This window comes from Leucoraja erinacea, chromosome 29, assembly GCF_028641065.1.
Source record: "Leucoraja erinacea ecotype New England chromosome 29, Leri_hhj_1, whole genome shotgun sequence".
Lineage (NCBI taxonomy): Eukaryota > Metazoa > Chordata > Chondrichthyes > Rajiformes > Rajidae > Leucoraja > Leucoraja erinaceus.
The window spans coordinates 4,670,911-4,688,783 of NC_073405.1; the positions used below are offsets into that span (position 1 = coordinate 4,670,911).

The following is a 17,873-nucleotide window of genomic DNA, read 5'->3' on the forward strand; positions in this document are numbered from 1 at the left end:
GTGAGAGGGGGAGAGTGTGTGTGAGGGGGAGAGTGTGCGAGGGAGGGGGAGAGTGAGTGCGAGGGGGAGAGTGAGTGCGAGGGGGAGAGTGAGAGTGGAGGGGAGAGTGTGTGAGGGGGAGAGTGTGAGTGGGGGAGAGTGAGTGGAGAGTGTGTGAGGGGAGAGAGTGTGAGGGGGGAGAGTGTGCGAGGGGGGAGAGTGAGTGCGAGGGGGAGAGTGAGTGCGAGGGGGAGAGTGAGCGAGGGGGAGAGTGTGCGAGGGGGAGAGTGAGTGGGAGGGGGAGAGTGAGTGTGAGGGGGAGAGCGTGCGAGAGGGAGAGTGAGTGCGAGGGGGAGAGTGAGTGCGAGGGGGAGAGGGTGCGAGGGGGAGAGTGAGTGCGAGTGCGAGAGGGAGAGGGTGAGAGTGGGAGAGTGAGTGTGAGGAGGGGAGAGCGTGCGATGGGGAGGGGGAGAGCGTGCGAGGGGGAGAGCGTGTGAGAGTGTGTGAGGGGGAGAGAGTGTGAGAGTGTGTGAGGGTGGAGAGAGTGAGTGTGAGGGGGAGAGTGTGGGAGGGGGAGAGTGTGCGAGGGGGGGAGAGTGTGTGTGAGAGTGTGAGGGGGGGAGAGTGAGTGTGAGGGGAGAGTGGAGGGGAGAGTGAGTGTGAGGGGAGAGTGAGTGTGAGAGAGACATTGTGAGAGTGAGAGTGTGAGGTAGAGGAGGGATTAAATGTAATCATTCAATATTTACAAAACCACACACTGTCCAGTTGCACTAAAAACCAGTCCCTGTTATCCTCTGTGTTGAACATATAGGACACAAACAACAGCATAGTCCTGATTTACGTTGACTCCGTCATTTGTCATCTGATTGTGAGCGACGTAACGATCAGCTGCAAGCAAGTCTTGTCCATTCCCGTTGCCTGGCCTGTAATGGTGCGGCGATTGTCTGTCTGCAGGAAGCCACGTGTCCAATGAGGCTCTCTAGGAGCAGGGTGGGGGAGCAGGCTGTGTGGAGCAGGAATCTCGACCCACGACTCTGTTCAACAACCGACTGGGCTCTTCAGAGTCATCCAGTCCAGAGCTGAGCTTCCTGAACAAAACGTCCCGACATTCACAAATCACACCGAGCATCACCTGTGAACAAGAGAAACAAACCTAGCGGCAATGGGAGTAGGAGGAAGGACGTTCTTTTAGCAAGGCGACGAGGAGAAATGTCTTTAGTCAGAGGGTGGTGAATCTGTGGTATTATTTGCCGGAGGAGAATTTTGAACAGTGTTGAATTCTTTCCTCTTCACACTTGGTAATTTCTTGTCAGTATAGCGTCTACTCAAAGAATCTCATGTCAGGTGCGCTAGCAACAGACTACCTCTCTTTGCCACAGAAGGCTACGGAGGCAAATGCAATGGATATTTTTAAGGCAGAGATAGATAGATTCTTGATCAGTATGGGTATCCGAGGTTATGGAGAGAAGGCAGGAGAATGGGGTTAGGAGGGAGAAATATGTCAGCCATGATTGAATGGCGGAGTAGATGATGGGCCGAATGGCCTAATTCTACTATCACTTATGACCTTATAATGTTCATAAGTCATCAGAGCAGAATTAGGCTCTTCGGCCCATTGAGTCTATTCCGCCATTCAATCATGTCTGATCTATCTTTCTCTCTCAATCCCATTCTCCTGCCTTCTCCCCTTAACCCCTGACACCTGTATGAATCAAGAATCTGTCAATCTCCACTTAAAAAAATCCCAATGGCTTGTCCTCCACAGCCTTCTGTGGCAATGAAATCCACAGATTCACCACCCTCCGACTAAAGAAATTCCTCTTCATCTTTCTAATGGTACATCCTTTTATTCAGGCAGTGCCCTCTGGTCCTAGACTCTCCCACCCTTAGAAACATCATTTCCATGTTCACTCTTTCCAAGCCTTTCACTATTCGGTAAGTTTCAATGAGGTCTTTCTTCCCTCATCCTTCTAAACCCACGAGTACTCAGTGCCATCAAACGCTCATCATACGTTAACCTAATCATCCCCGTCTTCTCCAATATCAAAAGCAATAGAGTAATTATTGACACAAACAGCCCCTTTGACTCATCATGTGTACGCCAATCCTTTTACCCATCTATACTAATCATATTGCCTGCATCAGGACCATATCCTTCAATGCCTTCCCATTTAAATGGCTCAAATACAGCAATGTATCTATTCTACCCCCTCCTCTAGCAGCAGAGATAAAGTACTATAAAATTACATCATTCTGATTCCCTTTAAAAAGGAGTATAACTGTATAACTGATTCTCAAGACTACACGTTTAAGAAGGAACTGCAGATGCTGGAAAATCGATGGTAGACAAAAGTGCTGGAGAAGCTCAGCGGGTGCGGCAGCATCTATGGAGCGTAGGAAATAGGCAACGTTTCGGGACGAAACCCTTCCGGGTTTCGGCCCGAAACGTTGCCTATTTCCTTCAAGGGTTCCAGCCCGAAACGTCGCCTATTTCCTTCGCTCCATAGATGCTGCCGCACCCGCTGAGTTTCTCCAGCACTCAAGACTACACACTTGGTGGCTCCAACACTCACACTCACGTCCACAAAGTTAATGGCACCAACACTCACACTCACGACTAAACAGTTAGCGGCACCAACACACCAACACTCACATTGACACCGCGTGCGGCCCCCTGATGACCCGTTTCAGATAGACTTCACTCTCAGCCGCAACGATGGGAACTTCACTCTCAAAGTGATAGTTGATCAGGTGATTGATGCTTTCGAACAGCAGGTCCTTTGTCCGCACCTGGAGGGACATGAAGATGGGGTATTAAACTGAAGGAGAAGCTGGCTGACAGAGACAGGAGGAAGTGGGACTGGGAAACTTCAATGAGGTATTGTTCTTTGTAGACGCAATGAACTGCAGATGCTGGAATCTTGCGTACAATACAAAGTGTTGGAGTCTGAAGAAGGGTCCCGATCTGAGCCATTGCCTATCCACGACCTCCAGGGATGCTGCCTACCCCGCTGAGTGATTCCAACGCTCCCCACTCTACCCCCACCACTCCTCCCACCCCCCCTGCCACTCACCACCATCCCCTTCCAGCTATGTCCCTCCCTCTGGTTTGATAATATAACTCCTCTTTTCTCCTCCTATAGCCTCTTCGCCCCTTCTCTATCCCTTTTGTATCCTTTTCATCTCTAGCCTTTGTCCACTCATCTGCAAATCAGACCCTCCTCCCCCCTATCCCTCACCTGTAGCCACCTATCACTTGCCAGGCTTTGTCCCACCATCTCTTTTCCTGTTTCAATAGACAATATGTGCAGGAGCAGGCCATTCGGCCCTTCAATGTGATCGTCCACATTCAGTGCCTTCTCACCATATCCCCTGACTCTGCTATATTTAAGAGCTCTATCCAACTCTCTCTTGAAAGCATCCAGAGAATTGGTCTCCACTGCCTTCTGAGGCAGAGAATTCCACTAATTCCTCTCCCCTTCTACAATCAATCTGAAGACGGGTCCAGACTCAAAGCGTCACCTATCCACGTTCTCCAGAGATGCTGCCTCACCCGCTGAGTTACTCCAGCACGTTATGTTCTATTGGCCTTTGCAGTTGAGTGTGGACGGGATTATCAGCAAATCAGTCAAGGTGATGTTACGTGCTCACCCCCGGTTGCTGATGCATTCCCGCCTCAACCCACAAACACGGCCACTCCCTCTTCTCCCCTCTCCCATCGGGCAAAAGGTATAGAAGCGTGAAAACACACACCACCAGATACAGGCCCAGCTGTTATCAGGCAACTGAACCATCCTACCACAACCAGAGAGCAGTGCTGAACTACTATCTACCTCATTGGTGACCCTCAGGCTATCTTCAATCGGACTTTACCTTGCACTGAACGTTATTCCCTTATCATGTATCTGTACACTGTGGACGGCTCGATTGTAATCATGTATTTTCTTTCTGCTGACTGGTTTGAAACATGGAAAAAAATGGTGCAGGAGTAAGCCATTCAGCCCTTCGAGCCAGCACCGCCATTCAATATGACCATAGCTGATCATCTAAAATCAGTACCCCGTTCCTGCTTTTTCCCCCATTTCCCCTGATTCCCCTGCCTAAGAGCTAAATCTAACTCAAAAACATCCAGTGAATTGGCCTCCACTGCCTTCTGCGGCAGAGAATTCCACAGATTCACAACTCTCTGGGTGAAGAAATTTTTCCTCGTCTCAGTCCTAAATGACCTACCCCTTATTCTGAAACAATGACGCCTGGTTCTGGACTCCTCCCACATCGGGAACATTTTTCCTGCATCTAGCCTGTCCAATCCTTTATCCTGAGCGCGCAACAAAAGCTTTTCACTGCACCACGGTACACCTGATGGCAAACTGAACCGAACTGGAGGTAGCCCTGCCCACTCCCCCAAAGTAGGTTTGCTCACCACTCCTTCAGGGTCCACCAGCAGCAGGTGCTTTGCCTGTCCATTGTGCAACCCAGTCAGGACATATTGTCCGGGGTTGGTCAGGCTGTCCCTCACCAGGAAGTCCCCGTCCTGAACCAGCAGTGCTTCGGCCACTTTGCGACTGATCTTCCCATGGTACCAGGTTTGCCGCTTCAGCTGCTCCTCCTCTGCGTCCCTGGCCAAGCCAGCATTTGGCCACTTGCATCCAGCCCCGTGGATTCCCCCTTTGCACGAGTCGGCATCATGCAACTTCAAGGCATCCTCAAAGGGCCCTTTGGTGGAGAGATGACATAAATGAGAAGGCTAGTTGTCGAATGTGTTTAGTTTAGAGGTACAGCGCGTGGGAATGGGCCCCATTGGGTCCGCGCCGACCAGCGATCCCCACGCACTAACACGGTCCTACACTAGGGACCGTTTTTACCCTTGTACCAAGTCAATTAACCTACAAACCTGTAAGTCTTTGGAGTGTGGGAGAAAACCGAAGCTCTCGTAGAAAACCCAATGGGAAAACGTACAAACTCCGTACAGACAGCACCCCTAGCCAGGATCGAACCCGGATGCTGTAAGCGCTGTAAGGCAGCAACTCTACTTGTGTCACTGTGCCACCCACTATGCCATGCCACTATGCCATGTCACTGTGCCACCCACTATGCCATGCCACTATGCCATGTCACTGTGCCACCCACTATGCCATGTCACTGTGCCACCCACTATGCTATGTCACTGTGCCACCCACTATGCCACTATGCATTGGGCAGATGAACAGGAACTGAGCTGTTTGCACTTGGAACCTCTTTAGTCCCCTGGATTTGGTGGTCTCTGTTCTAGGGTCTAAAGGAGGTGGGCTGTAGAGATAGTCAATGTATTATGTGCCGGGGGGGGGAAATGCAGATGCTGGATTAAACCGAAAATAGACACAAAATGCTGGAGTAACTCTCGACTCTGGGTCAGTTGATGTGGACTGGAGGGTAGCCAATGTAACTCCACTTTTTAAGAAAGGAGGGAGAGAGGAAACGGGGAATTATAGACCAGTTAGCCCGACATCGGTGGTGGGGAAGATGCTGGAGTCGATTGTTAAAGATGTTATAGCAGCGCATTTGGAAAGCAGTGATGGGATTGGCCAAAGTTAGCATGGATTTATGAAGGGGAAATCATGCTTGACTAATCTTCTGGAATTTTTTGAGGATGTAACACCAGATAAGGGAGAGCCAGTGTGTATCTGGACTTTCAAAAAGCCTTTACAAAGGTCCCACACAGGAGATTAGTGTGCAAAATTAAAACACATGGTATTGGGGGTAGGGTATTGACGTGGATAGAGAACTGGTTAGCAGACAGGAAGCAAAGAGTAGGAATTAATGGGTCCTTTTCAAAATGGCAGGCAGTGACTAGTGGGGTGCCGCAAAGCTTGGTGCTGGGACCACAGTTATTTACAATGTATATTAACGATTTACACGAGGGAATTAAATGTGACATCTCCAAGTTTGCGGATGACACAAAGCTCAGTGGCAGTGTGGGCTGCGATTAGGTTGCTATGTGACTGCAGGGTGACTTGGATAGGTTGGGTGAGTGGGCAGATGCAATGCAGATGCAGTATAATGTAGATAAATGTGAAGTTATCCACTTTGGTGGCAAGAATGGGAAGACAGATTATTATCTGAATGGTGTCAGATTAGGAGAAGGGGATGCACAACGAGACCTAGGTGTGCTTGTACATCAGTCACATGAAAGTAAGCATGCAAGTACAGCAGGCAGTGAAGAAAGCCTTCATTGCGAGAGGATTTGAGTTTAGAAGCAAGGAGGTCCTACTGCAGCTGTACAGGGCCCTGGTGAGACCGCACCTGGAGTGTTGTGTGCAATTTTGGTCTTCTAATGTGACGAAGGACATTATTGCTAATGAGGGAGTGCAGCGTATGTTCACCAGGTTAATTCTCAGGATGGCGGGACTGACATATGATGAAAGAATGAGTCGACTGCGCTTGTATTCACTGGAATTTAGAAGGATGAGAGGGAATTTTATAGAACATATAAAATTCTTAAGGGATTGGACAGGCTAGATGCAGGAAAAATGTTCCCAATGTTGAGTGAGTCCAGAACCACAGGTCACAGTTTAAGAATTAAGGGGTAGGCCATTTAGGACCTTGATGAGGAAAAACAAAATTCACCCAGAAAGTTGTGAATCTGTGGAATTCTCTGCTGCAGAAGGCAGTGGAGGCCAATTCACTGGATGTTTTCAAGAGAGAGTTAGATTTAGCCCTTAGGGATATGGGGAAAAAGCAGGAATGGGGTACTGATTTTAGATGATCAGCCATGATCATATTGAATGGTGGTGCTGGCTCGGACGTAATGGGCCAAATGGCCTACTTCTGCAACTTTTAAAAAAATGTTTCTATGTAACTCAGCAGGTCAGACAGCATCTCTGGAGAAAAGGAATAAGTGACGTTTCGGGTCTAAGAAGGGTCTCAACCCGAAACCTTACCTATTGCTTTTCTCCAGAGATGCTACCTGACCCGCTGAGGTATTTCAGCTTTTTGTGTCTATCTTCTAGTCAATATATTAGCTGTGATCTACCAAAACTTTCTGCTTTCAGGAGAGGTTCCTGAGAATTGGAAAATTACAAATGCAACACAGTTATCCCAGAAAGCAAGGAAATAGAAAGCTGGAAATGATAGTCCAACTAGCCCGGTATCTGTTAGATACAGCGCGGAAACAGGCTGTTCCCGGAGAAAACCTACGCAGGTCACGGGGAGAACGTACAAACTCCGTACAGACAGCACCCGTGGTCAGGATCGAACCTGGGTCTCCGGCGCTGCATTCGCTGTCAGGCAGCAACTCTACCACTGTATGCGCCACCATGTGAAGCTCTCATTTCAGCCTCTCCCACAGTGAAATGTTTGCCCAGAACTGTGCCGAGGCAGGAGCTTTTATCACAGGGTCAGTCATTCAGAGAATCACAAAACTGATTCAAGTCAGTATTGGGTTGCAGGAAGGAGGAGGGTGTGGATGGGCGGCACTGTGGCGCAGCGGTAGAGTTGCTGCCTTACAGCACCAGAGACTCGGGTTCGATCCTGACCGTAGGTGCTTGTATGTATGGAGTTTATACGTTCTCCCCGTGACCTGCGTGGGTTTTCTCCAGCATCTCCGGTTTCCTCCCACACTCCAAAGATGTACAGGTTTGTAGGTTAATTGGCTTGGTATAAATTGTAAATTGTTCCTAGTGTGTGTAGGATAGTATTAGTGTATGGGGATCGCTGGGAGGCGTGGACTCGGTGGGCCGACGGGCCTGATTTCGCGCTGCATCTCTAAACTAAACTAAATGACCATAAATTAATTAACTGATCAGGTAGGAAGTGGATACACCTAACGATTCTAAGAAGGTTCATTGGCAGATTTGGTAAAATGGCTTCAGGCTCCGATTCTGATGTTAAGATTACTCCTGTATCAGGCGACAGTTTCAGACACACTTACTCATATCAAAGACATCCTTCTCGGGACTACCAGCCATGCTCCCCGATGTCCCATTCAACCACTGCTGGGCATCAAGAGCCTGGGTATTCACATACATGTGTTCACAAGGCACTTTCCCATACGGCTGAAGGTAGCCATCACCTGACACACCTATAATTCACAATGACAAGATGGTTAACAATGCGCAATGGGAATAACGAAGAGCAGGTGTAGTGTCGGGGAATCAGCAGGATGCGAGTCTGCAGCAGCGAGAACTGGACTTTCCAATCTAAATCAAGGTGAAAGTTGAAGACATTTTTATCATTATCCACTTGGCCTCACAGTGGGGTTCAAACCTTTCCAACCCCAGCAGTACCAGGATCACTGAGACACAAGGGACTGCAGATGCTGGAGTCTTGCATAAAACACTCCGTGCCAGATCACTCCCTTTAAGGTGGAGGGGAAATATGTAATAGGCATCTGAGGGGCAACTGTTTCCACAGAGGGTGGTGGGTATATGGAACGAGCTGCCAGTGTCTCTTAAACAATATTTAAGAGACACTGAGGAAGATACATGGATAGGAAAGATTTAGAGGGATGTGGACCTGAAGGACAATTTTGTGTCATCAAATCTTTCTCCTCTCACCTTAAATCAATGCCCTCTAGCTTTAATTGAGGAGGAGAAATGGATATGATGCTTGAAAGACTTCCTTTCAATAGAGGTGAGGTGTGTGCTCCATCACTTTAAGAGCTGCCCCACCTCGGGAATCTCCCAGAGATGTTGAGAACAGATCGGATCTAACCTGCCACAAAAAATGTTGCATCTTCACTGTGACTGTCCATGTTCTGCTGCGATGGGTGGGCGTTTGCCCTCTGTGAGGAACCGTTGATCTGGAATGAGAGGAGAGTACTCATTGAGTCACAGTCACACAGCATTAAAACAGGTCCTTGAGCCTAACTTGCACACACCGACCATGTAAACTAGTCCCGCCTGCCCACGTTTGGGCCCTATTCCTCTAAACCTGTCCTACCAATGTACCTGTCTCAACGTTTCTTAAACGTTGTGATAGTACCTGCCTCAACTACCTCCTCTTCTGCAGGTCGTTCCATACACCTACCCCACTTTGTGGAAAAAAAGATGCCCCTCGGGTTCCTATTAAATCTTCCCCCCACCCCCCATGTCCCATATAGCACAATGAAATTCTTACTTACATATTCTGTTGTACTGCTGCAAGTAAGAATTTCATTGTTCTGTCTGGGACACATGACAAGAAAACACCCTTGACTCATGTCCTCTGGTTCTCGATTCCTCTGCTCTGGGCAAAGGGTTATCTATAAATACCCTATCTATTCCTCTCATGATCTCGTACACCATAAGATCACCGTTCATCCTCCTGCACTCCATTCAATAGAGTCCGAGCATGCTCAACTCTCCCTGTAGCTCAGGCCCTCGAGTCATGAAGATGACCTGAAGAGTCCTGAAGGGATGGGGGAAGGGGAGAAATCGGTGTGAATCGAGGTGAGGCACAAGGAAGAGAAGGGAGGGTTAGAGTTAGTTTACTGACCAAAACTATAGAGAGTATTTGAGCAATGGCCTAACTAGTATCTTATACTTCCCTCTTTTTGTATTTTAAACCAGGGCGAACAAGGGCAAGGATTCTGTAAGGCTTTTAATCTACTCTTTGCTCAGCTGTACCTTGCAATTATGAACCAAAAGTCCTTGTCAGTAGAAACGGAACAATTGTCAAAGTCAAACTCCAACCCAGTCTACAGTAATTACAAGAACGTGCAGGATTATGTTACAAGAATACACTGTTACTGCAATATAATCTTTCTGGACCACACTATTACGACACAGTGATGAATGCAGCTTAACAGAAGAATTTAAGATCTGGTTCACAGCACTCTCCATCAATCAGAGTTGCTTGGCCTCGTGTCTGGATGCATTGCATTTTAATCAATAAAGACCGATAGCTGTGATTAGTCAACGGCCCAGCTACGCCATGTCACTACAGAGTCAGTTGTGGACTAGCTAGATTGACCTTGGTCCTTTACCCATCCAGTGACCCCTGCCTTACTCACACAATATTTCCAGACCCATGATTACTGATGATGCGCTTCCACAGTGTTTACTGAAGGCAGTGAGGCAGGTCAGAAGAACAAGCTCACTCAGCCTTTATAGGATGCAATGGAGTAACGTCAGGCAGCTTCTGTAACAGGGAGACTGACACCACCAGAACATAGTCACTGCTGAAAATGATTTATTTCATTTCAAGTTCAAGTGAGTTTATTGTCATATATCCCTGTATAGGACAATGAAATTCTTGCTTTGCTTCAGCACACAGAACATAGTAGGCATTTACTACAAAACAGATCAATGTGTCCATAGACTATAATATAAATATATACACACATGAATAAATAAAATGATAAAGTGCAAATAACAGATAATTGGTTATTAATAATCAGAGTTTTGTCCGAGCCAGGTTTAATAGCCTGATGGCTGTGGGGAAGTAGCTATTCCTGAACCTGGTTGTTGCAGTCTTCAGGCTCCTGTACCTTCTACCTGAAGGTAGCAGGGAGATTAGTGTGTGGCCAGGATGGTGTGGGTCTTTGATGATACTGCCAGCCTTTTTGAGGCAGCGACTGCGATAAATCCCCTCGATGGAAGGAAGGTCAGAGCCGATGATGGACTGGGCAGTGTTTACTACTTTTTGTTGTCTCCTCCTCTCCAGGGCGCTCAAGTTGCCGAACCAAGCCACGATGCAACCGGTCAGCATGCTCTCTACTGTGCACCTGTAGAAGTTAGAGAGAGTCCTCCTTGACAAACCGACTCTCCGTAATCTTCTCAGGAAGATTATGGAAGGGCATGTGGGAAGGAACTGCTGCTGCTGCTGGTTTATACCGAAGATAGGCACAAATTGCTGGAGTGACTCAGCGGGTCAGGTAGCATCTCTGGAGAAAAAGGATGGGTGATGCTTCAGGTCAGAAGCCTTCTTCAGACTCTGAAGAAGGATCTGATGAAGGGTCAGACTCGGGGTCTGAAGAAGGGTTCCGATCCAAAACGTCGCCCATCCTTTTACTCCAGAGATGCTGCCTGACCCACTGTGTTACTCCAGCACTTTACATCTATCTTTGGCATAAATCAGCAGCTGCAGTTCCTTGTTTCTGCATATTATTTGATCTGATTGGATAGCACGCAAAATTAAAAAGTTTCACTGTTTAAGAAGGAACTGCAGATGCTGGAAAATCGAAGGTAGACAAAAACGCTGGAGAAACTCAGCGGGTGAGGCAGCATCTATGGAGCGAAGGAAATAGGCAACGTTTCGGGCCGAAACGTTGCCTATTTCCTTCGCTCCATAGATGCTGCCTCACCCACTGAGTTTCTCCAAAACTTTTCACTGTACCTTGATACATACTGCATGACAATAATACATCTAAAACGGGAGGCTTTCAGCCTGAAACCTTACCTCTCTCTCTCTCTTACCACAGATGCCACCTGACCTGTTGAATGCTTCCAGCATTTTCTGCTTGTATTTCAGACTTACATCAGTGGCTTATTGCCTGTAAATGTATCAAGGTACTTTTTTTTTTGATTTTCAAGGATAAGCCAATTCTCTTTCCAGAACACCATCAGCAGCAACATTGATGTGCTTTTAAGATAATTAGTAATATAATGGATACCTCGATGCTGAGACTAGCTTTTTTTTTGGTCCAGATTTTATTGAATTACTTAAATTTGAATTCCTCAGTTGCCACATAAAATATAAACTAATGTCTCACGATCAATGGTCCATTAGGGTCAATCAGGTGCAATCAATGACCTGTCAACAAAAGCTGCTTGTTTTGAGACCTTTTTCCCCCTCAAATTCTGCATTTTGTTCTTTGCACATTATAAAATCTTTGACCACTGTTTCAAAATATTGATTTCTATTCCTTGATACATTTACAGGCAACAAGCCACCCTGTTTGATTACTGGAGCTGGAAATGGGTTTAATCATCAAAACAGGCATTTTAATCTGCCTGTTGTTCAAGAAGGAACTGCAGATGCTGGAAGATCGAAGGTACACAAAATTGCTGGAGAAACTCAGCGGGTGCAGCAGCATTTATGGAGCATCTAGGCGACGTTTCGGGCCGAAACCCTTCTTCAGACTGATTTGGAGGGGAGAAGGAAGGAAAAAGGGGAGGAGCAGGAAAAAGGGTCATCATTGGGGGGCGAGGACTCCTTCCCATGGAAGTACATTGTGAGGCGGAGGCGACGGTAGAAGCGCTCCAAGTCGTGGTGGGCGCGGAACTCATTGAGATGGGGACGGAGGGGGACAAAGGTAAGACCTCTGCTGAGGACAAACCAATCGGTGGTAGCCATGGTGAACACCCGGCAGGGACGGTTTGGGGCCAGAGGAAGGCAGGTGGGTGGACTGGGGACGGGGCAATGTGTCGGGGGGGGGCTGTGGGTTTGGGGGGTGTGGTGGGTGGTCAGGGGGTGGGGGGTTGAGAGGGCTGTAATGTGGGTGGGGATTTTAATCTGCCTCTTGTGCACCATCTGGTTTGATCCTGGTTTGAAGTGACTGAAAGTGACTTTACGGAATGATATAGAGAGTCTTATCCCTCCAAACCTGGCCTAGCCATGTACCTGTCTAAATGTTTCTTCCACGTTGGGATAGTCCCAGCCTCAACCAACTCCTCTGGCAGCTTGTTCCATACACCCACCACCCTTTGTGTGAAAAGGTTAACCCTCAGATTCCTATTAAATCTTTTCCCCTTCACCTTCAACCCATGTCCTCTGGTCCTTGATTCACCTACTCTGGGCAAGAGACTCTGTGCATCCAGAGATCCTGGTTTCCAAAAAAAAAGATACAAAGTGCTGGAGTAACTCAGCGGGTCAGGCAGCATCTCTGATGAGTTACGTTTTGGGTCGGAACCCTTCTTCAGACTCGGGTTTATGCAGCATTATATTTTGGTACAGTTACTGTACCTGCTGGGTGCCTGAGGAGCATGGTGCCTGGGTCTGTACGTGCCAGTGTCTGCCCCTCACATCCACCACACCCCCCAGCGGGGGCTGCTTCCCTGGAATGCTATTGTAGTAATTGTGGTCTGACGTCTCCTCCTCTTCACCCCAGGCAGACATCTCGCTGCCGGCCATCCTGCGGGGGATAAATATGAGAAACGTCCAGCTGAAGTGATAACTCTCTTTCATCGTATCCTCGTACACAGCAATAATTGATCTTTAGTTTAGAGATACAGCGCGGAAACAGGCCCTTCGGCCCATCGAGTCAGTGTCGACCAGCGATCCCCGCATACCAACACTATCCTACACTCACTTGGGACATTTCACACACACACACACACCAAGCCAATTGATCTACACCTCCGTACGTCTTTGGAGTGTGGGACGAATCCAAGATCTCGGAGAAAACCCACGAGGTCACGGGGAGAACGTACAACGTACAAACTCCATACAGACAGCACCCGTAGTCGTGATCGAACCTGGGTCTCCGGCGCTGCAAGCTCTGTAAGGCAGCTACTCTACCGCTGTACGCGCCACCGTGGCTGCCCTCCAGCGCATCCCTCATTGAAACATCCCAGGCTTATTGCACACGTTGGGTATTGAGCATGTGGTTGTGGTGGGCGCCAACATGGAAAATGGTGGCAAAACATGGCGGCTCTTGCCTACAGCCTCAGTTACTATTCCTCGACACTTGCACTTAATTTAGATTGTGCTTGTGTTCAGTAATTCTTTTACTGAACTGTATGCAATAATGATTCATCATAATCATAATAACACTTTATTAAACAAGTATGTTTTGCAACATACGAGGAATTTCATTTGCCGTACAGTCATACCAATAAAAAGCTACAGAACACACAAAATACATTTTAACATAAACATCCACCACAGTGACTCCTCCACATTCCTCACTATGATGGAAGGCGGAAAAAAAGTTCAATCTCTTCCCATCTTTGTCCTCCCGTGGTTGGGGGCCTCGACCCTAAAGGGCCTGTTCTGCTTGCGGGATTTTATTGCCGACTGCTGGTACCCGTCATAAGTCGCAGCAGGTCGCCGTTGAAATCTTGAAAATCTAGCGGGGACCAGAAAAAGGTACGACTCTTTGGGCGAATACTCACGACCCATACAGGCGTCACATGTCGACATGTCGCGGGGTGACGTCTGTTTGGCCGAGAGTTGTCGATCAAAAAGTCATACCTTTTTCTGGTCGCCGCTGGATTTTCAACATTTGGAAAATTTTCAGCGACTTGCTGCGACTATGATGGGTGCCGGCAAGTCACCGAAAAAATCATTTAAGTAGGACAAGCCCTTCAGGTAATAATAATGTCACTGTACCTCGGTACATGTGACAACAAAATACCACTGAACCATTGAAGTTGGCAAAGGGACTGTGGTCTATGATTCTACCCACAGTGTATTGGGACAGTGGTCAGTAATATGCCCCAAACAGTCAAGGAGAAGTCCATGATTCCCCGGTAGAGTGAAGTTAGACACAAAAACCTGGAGTAACTCAGCGGGACAGGTAGCATCTCTGGAGAGAAGGAATGGGTGACGTTTCGGGTCGAGACCCTTCTTTGGAGATGCTGCCTGTCCCGCTGAGTTACTTCCCCCTTTTTGTGTCCATCTTGGGTTTAAACCAGCATCTGCAGTTCCTTGCTACACATTCCCCTGTAGAGTGATGGGATCGGGGTAATGTGGTTCCCCCGCACAGTGAAGGAATGGTCTTTGATTCCCCTAAAGAGTAATGGGACGCGAGTCAGTGAACCGCCTACACTGTGATTGGACAGGTGTTGAACCTCCCCACACATGGAAGGAAGGGTCTGTGATTCCCCCACTGTGTCATGGGACAGGAGTTCCTCCCCAATCCACACATATTGAAGGAACTATCTGTGAATCCCTACAAAGTGGTGGGATAGTGATTTCTCCCACTCAGTGAAGGAACAGTCTGTGATTCCCCAACAGGGATGGGACAGAGATCTCCGATTTCCCCCACATTGTGATAGGAAAGGGGGGGGGGGTCTGTGATTTACCCCGCACGGGATGGGGGTCAGTGACACAGTGAAGGCCTGTGTACTGGGGAGAAGAGGACCCCATACTCTACTGACAGCCAGCACCATGGCAGGGGGAGGGGACGGATCTGTATCCTGGTAGAAGCCAGCATCCATGGGAAAGAAGGAAGGAATTACTAACCTGAAGAAGGGTCTCGACCCGAAACGTCGCCTATTTCCTTCGCTCCATAGATCCTGCCTCACCCGCTGAGTTTCTCCAGCATTATTGTCTACCTTCGATTTTCCAGCATCTGCAGTTCCATCTTAAAAATTACTAACCAGGTTCAGTTTGTTTCATTGCTTGAATAGATTGCTCGGGCATTTCCCTTTAAAATTCTTTCTCTTTCTTTCCTTCTCTCTTTTCTCTCTCCTATTCTTTTTCTTTTTGCTTAGTGCACATCACCTTCTTCTTTTCTTTTTCGAGCTGTATAATATTCTCTTTCTCTCTCTCTATATTTCTTTCTTTTCATATCTCTTTTTCTCTACTATTATATTTAAAATAAGAAGTTGTACATGAAATGGAATATGTTATTCATGTAGTATATTATTGTACATCACCTCTAATAAAAATATTTATTTAAAAAAGAAAAAAAGAAAAGAAAAAAGAAATCGATAGCTGGGTTAGAATGATCTTACCTGTCCTGTGGCGCCACTGGTTTTGGGGGGGTGTGCAGATACTGTTTAAACCGAAGTTCAATGGCCTGTCCGATCGTGCTGATCACAGTCTGTGCTAAACCCTCACAGCACTCCAGTATGTGGCAGGCTGCAGGACATGAACAGGAGTCTCTGTTAGTCTCAGCAGATTCAGATTCAGATTCAGAAAACTTTATTGTCTGTCGTAACAGAAAATCTTCTTTGACGTGGCTCAACATACAGACAGGACAGTGTATAAGCAGTCATACAACGCAGATTTCTGCGAGCACACACAGTGTGTATTGATCTTAAAAGCAAATATAAAGATTAAAAACTAAAAATAAACAAGATAAAAGTTGTGGATACGTGTAAAGTGACAATGCGTCAGGGTTGATTTGTCCATTACAGCCAGAGTCGTAAAGTCAAACAGCACAGAAATAAGTTTAGTTTAGAGGCACAGCAAGGAAACTGGCACTTAAGCCCACCGTATCCACGCCAACCCGTTCATGTTATCGCACGTTTTCCAACCGCTCCCAACACACTAGGGGCAATCTACAGCAGCCGATTAACCTACAAACCCGCATGTCTTTGGGATTTGGAAGGAAACTGGAGCACCCGAAATAAACCCACGTGGGCACAGGGAGGTGCAGTTATGATCAATTATTTTCCACAAACATTCAGAATAGCAGTTTTTTTTCCACCTTTTCTGACAGGAGTTACGGTCCAGTGAAGCCAAAGAGGTGTGGCAATTAATCCATATTAATATGCATCAGTCATGTCTCAATATGTTGCCACCAATATCAAGTCTGAAGGGTCTCGATCCAAAACGCCACCCATTCCTTCTCTCCAAGGATGCTGCCTGTCCCGCTGAGTCACTCCAGCGTTTTGTGTCTATCTTCAAATTAGATCTCGTTCATCTGCTGCTGAATACCTTACAGGCTGTCGTTGCCATTATTCCTACATTATCCTGGCCAATCCCCCCACCCCATGTTATCCCTTTAGCTGTTCCAAAATCCTGCTGCCTGCATCCTAACTTGCAACAGCTGCCAGTCCCCAGCTGTGTCCACTGCCCTACTGGCATTCACCTTGATTTCAAAGTTCTCATCCTATCTTCAAATACTCACTATGGTCTTAATTCTTTTGTTTTTTATCACCTGCAGTACAATCCTGAAGTTTATGTTCGTCCAATTCCTACCTCGTGATCATCCCCAACTTTAATGACTCCCCCACTTGTGGTGTTTAAGAAGGAACTGCAGATGCTGGAAAAATCGAAGGTAGACAAAAATGCTGGAGAAACTCAGCGGGTGAGGCAGCATCTATGGAGCGAAGGAATAGGTGACGTTTCGGGTCGAGACCCTCTGAAGAAGAGTCACCTATTCCTTTGCTCCATTGACGACAGATGGCGCAATGGGCTAAGTGTTCGGCTGGCGACCGGAAGGTAGCCGGTTCAAATCCTGCTTGGTGCATACTGTCGTTGTGTCCTTGGGGCAAGGCACTTCACCCACCTTTGCCTGTGTGTAAATGTAATGTAATTATGTGAAGCACTTTGGGGTCAATGCAAGTTGACTAAAAATGTGCTATATAAATAAGATTATTATTATTATTATTATTGATGCTGCCTCACCCGCTGAGTCTCTCCAGCATTTTTGTCTACCCTCACCTCCCTATTTCTCTTTCCTCCCATATGTCGCTTCTTAAAACTTAATACTCTGGCCAAGCTGATTCTCATATTTCTTTTTGTGGTCCATTGTAACTTTTTGTCTCAAAATACTCCTGCGTTAATCTGCCACGTTAAATGCAGTGCGTCGATTGAAGATAATGTCGTTGTAAACACTCACCTCTTTGGTTTACAGGATCCTTTGCTACGTAAGCAACATAATCTGTGGTATCCTGCAAGGGAAGATATCCAGTTACAATTTAGTTTCCTTTCGTTTAGAGATACCGAGTGGAATCAGGCCCTTCGGCCCCCTGAATCCAATCTGAACATCAATCACCTGTTCACTAGTTCTCTGTTATCCCACTTTCACACCCTACGCACTAGGAGCCATTTACAGAAGTCAATTGATCTTCAAACGCGCACAACGTTGGGCTGTGGGAGGAAACAGGAGCACCCGGAGAAAGCCCATGTGGTCACAGCAAACTCCGTGCAGGCAGCACCCGAGGTCAGGATTGAACCAGGGTCTCTGGCACTGTACGGCAGCAGCTCTACCCCTGCGCCATTTTACTTTTTTTCCCCATCCGGTTTGCCTCCATTCATCATCCACATGCCTCTGCCTCCCAACTCCACCCTTCCCCTTCCTTACCTGGCTCCATATA

At 47.3% G+C, this 17,873-nt stretch overlaps 1 protein-coding gene across 1 annotated transcript in view; it reads right to left on the reverse strand.

Annotated features, from left to right (window-relative positions):
• Positions 1-631: 631 nt before the first annotated feature.
• shc2 (SHC (Src homology 2 domain containing) transforming protein 2) overlaps positions 632-17,873 on the reverse strand; it is a 33,142-nt gene continuing 15,900 nt past the window's right edge. The window contains exons 6-13 of the mRNA XM_055658386.1: positions 17,396-17,447; positions 15,561-15,687; positions 12,844-13,012; positions 8,671-8,758; positions 7,889-8,038; positions 4,403-4,695; positions 2,633-2,769; positions 632-1,111 (exon numbers count right to left, since the gene is read on the reverse strand). Of these exons, the coding sequence (XP_055514361.1) occupies positions 1,108-1,111; positions 2,633-2,769; positions 4,403-4,695; positions 7,889-8,038; positions 8,671-8,758; positions 12,844-13,012; positions 15,561-15,687; positions 17,396-17,447 (1,020 nt within the window). The 3' untranslated portion in view covers positions 632-1,107. The remainder of the gene's footprint in view (positions 1,112-2,632; positions 2,770-4,402; positions 4,696-7,888; positions 8,039-8,670; positions 8,759-12,843; positions 13,013-15,560; positions 15,688-17,395; positions 17,448-17,873) is intronic.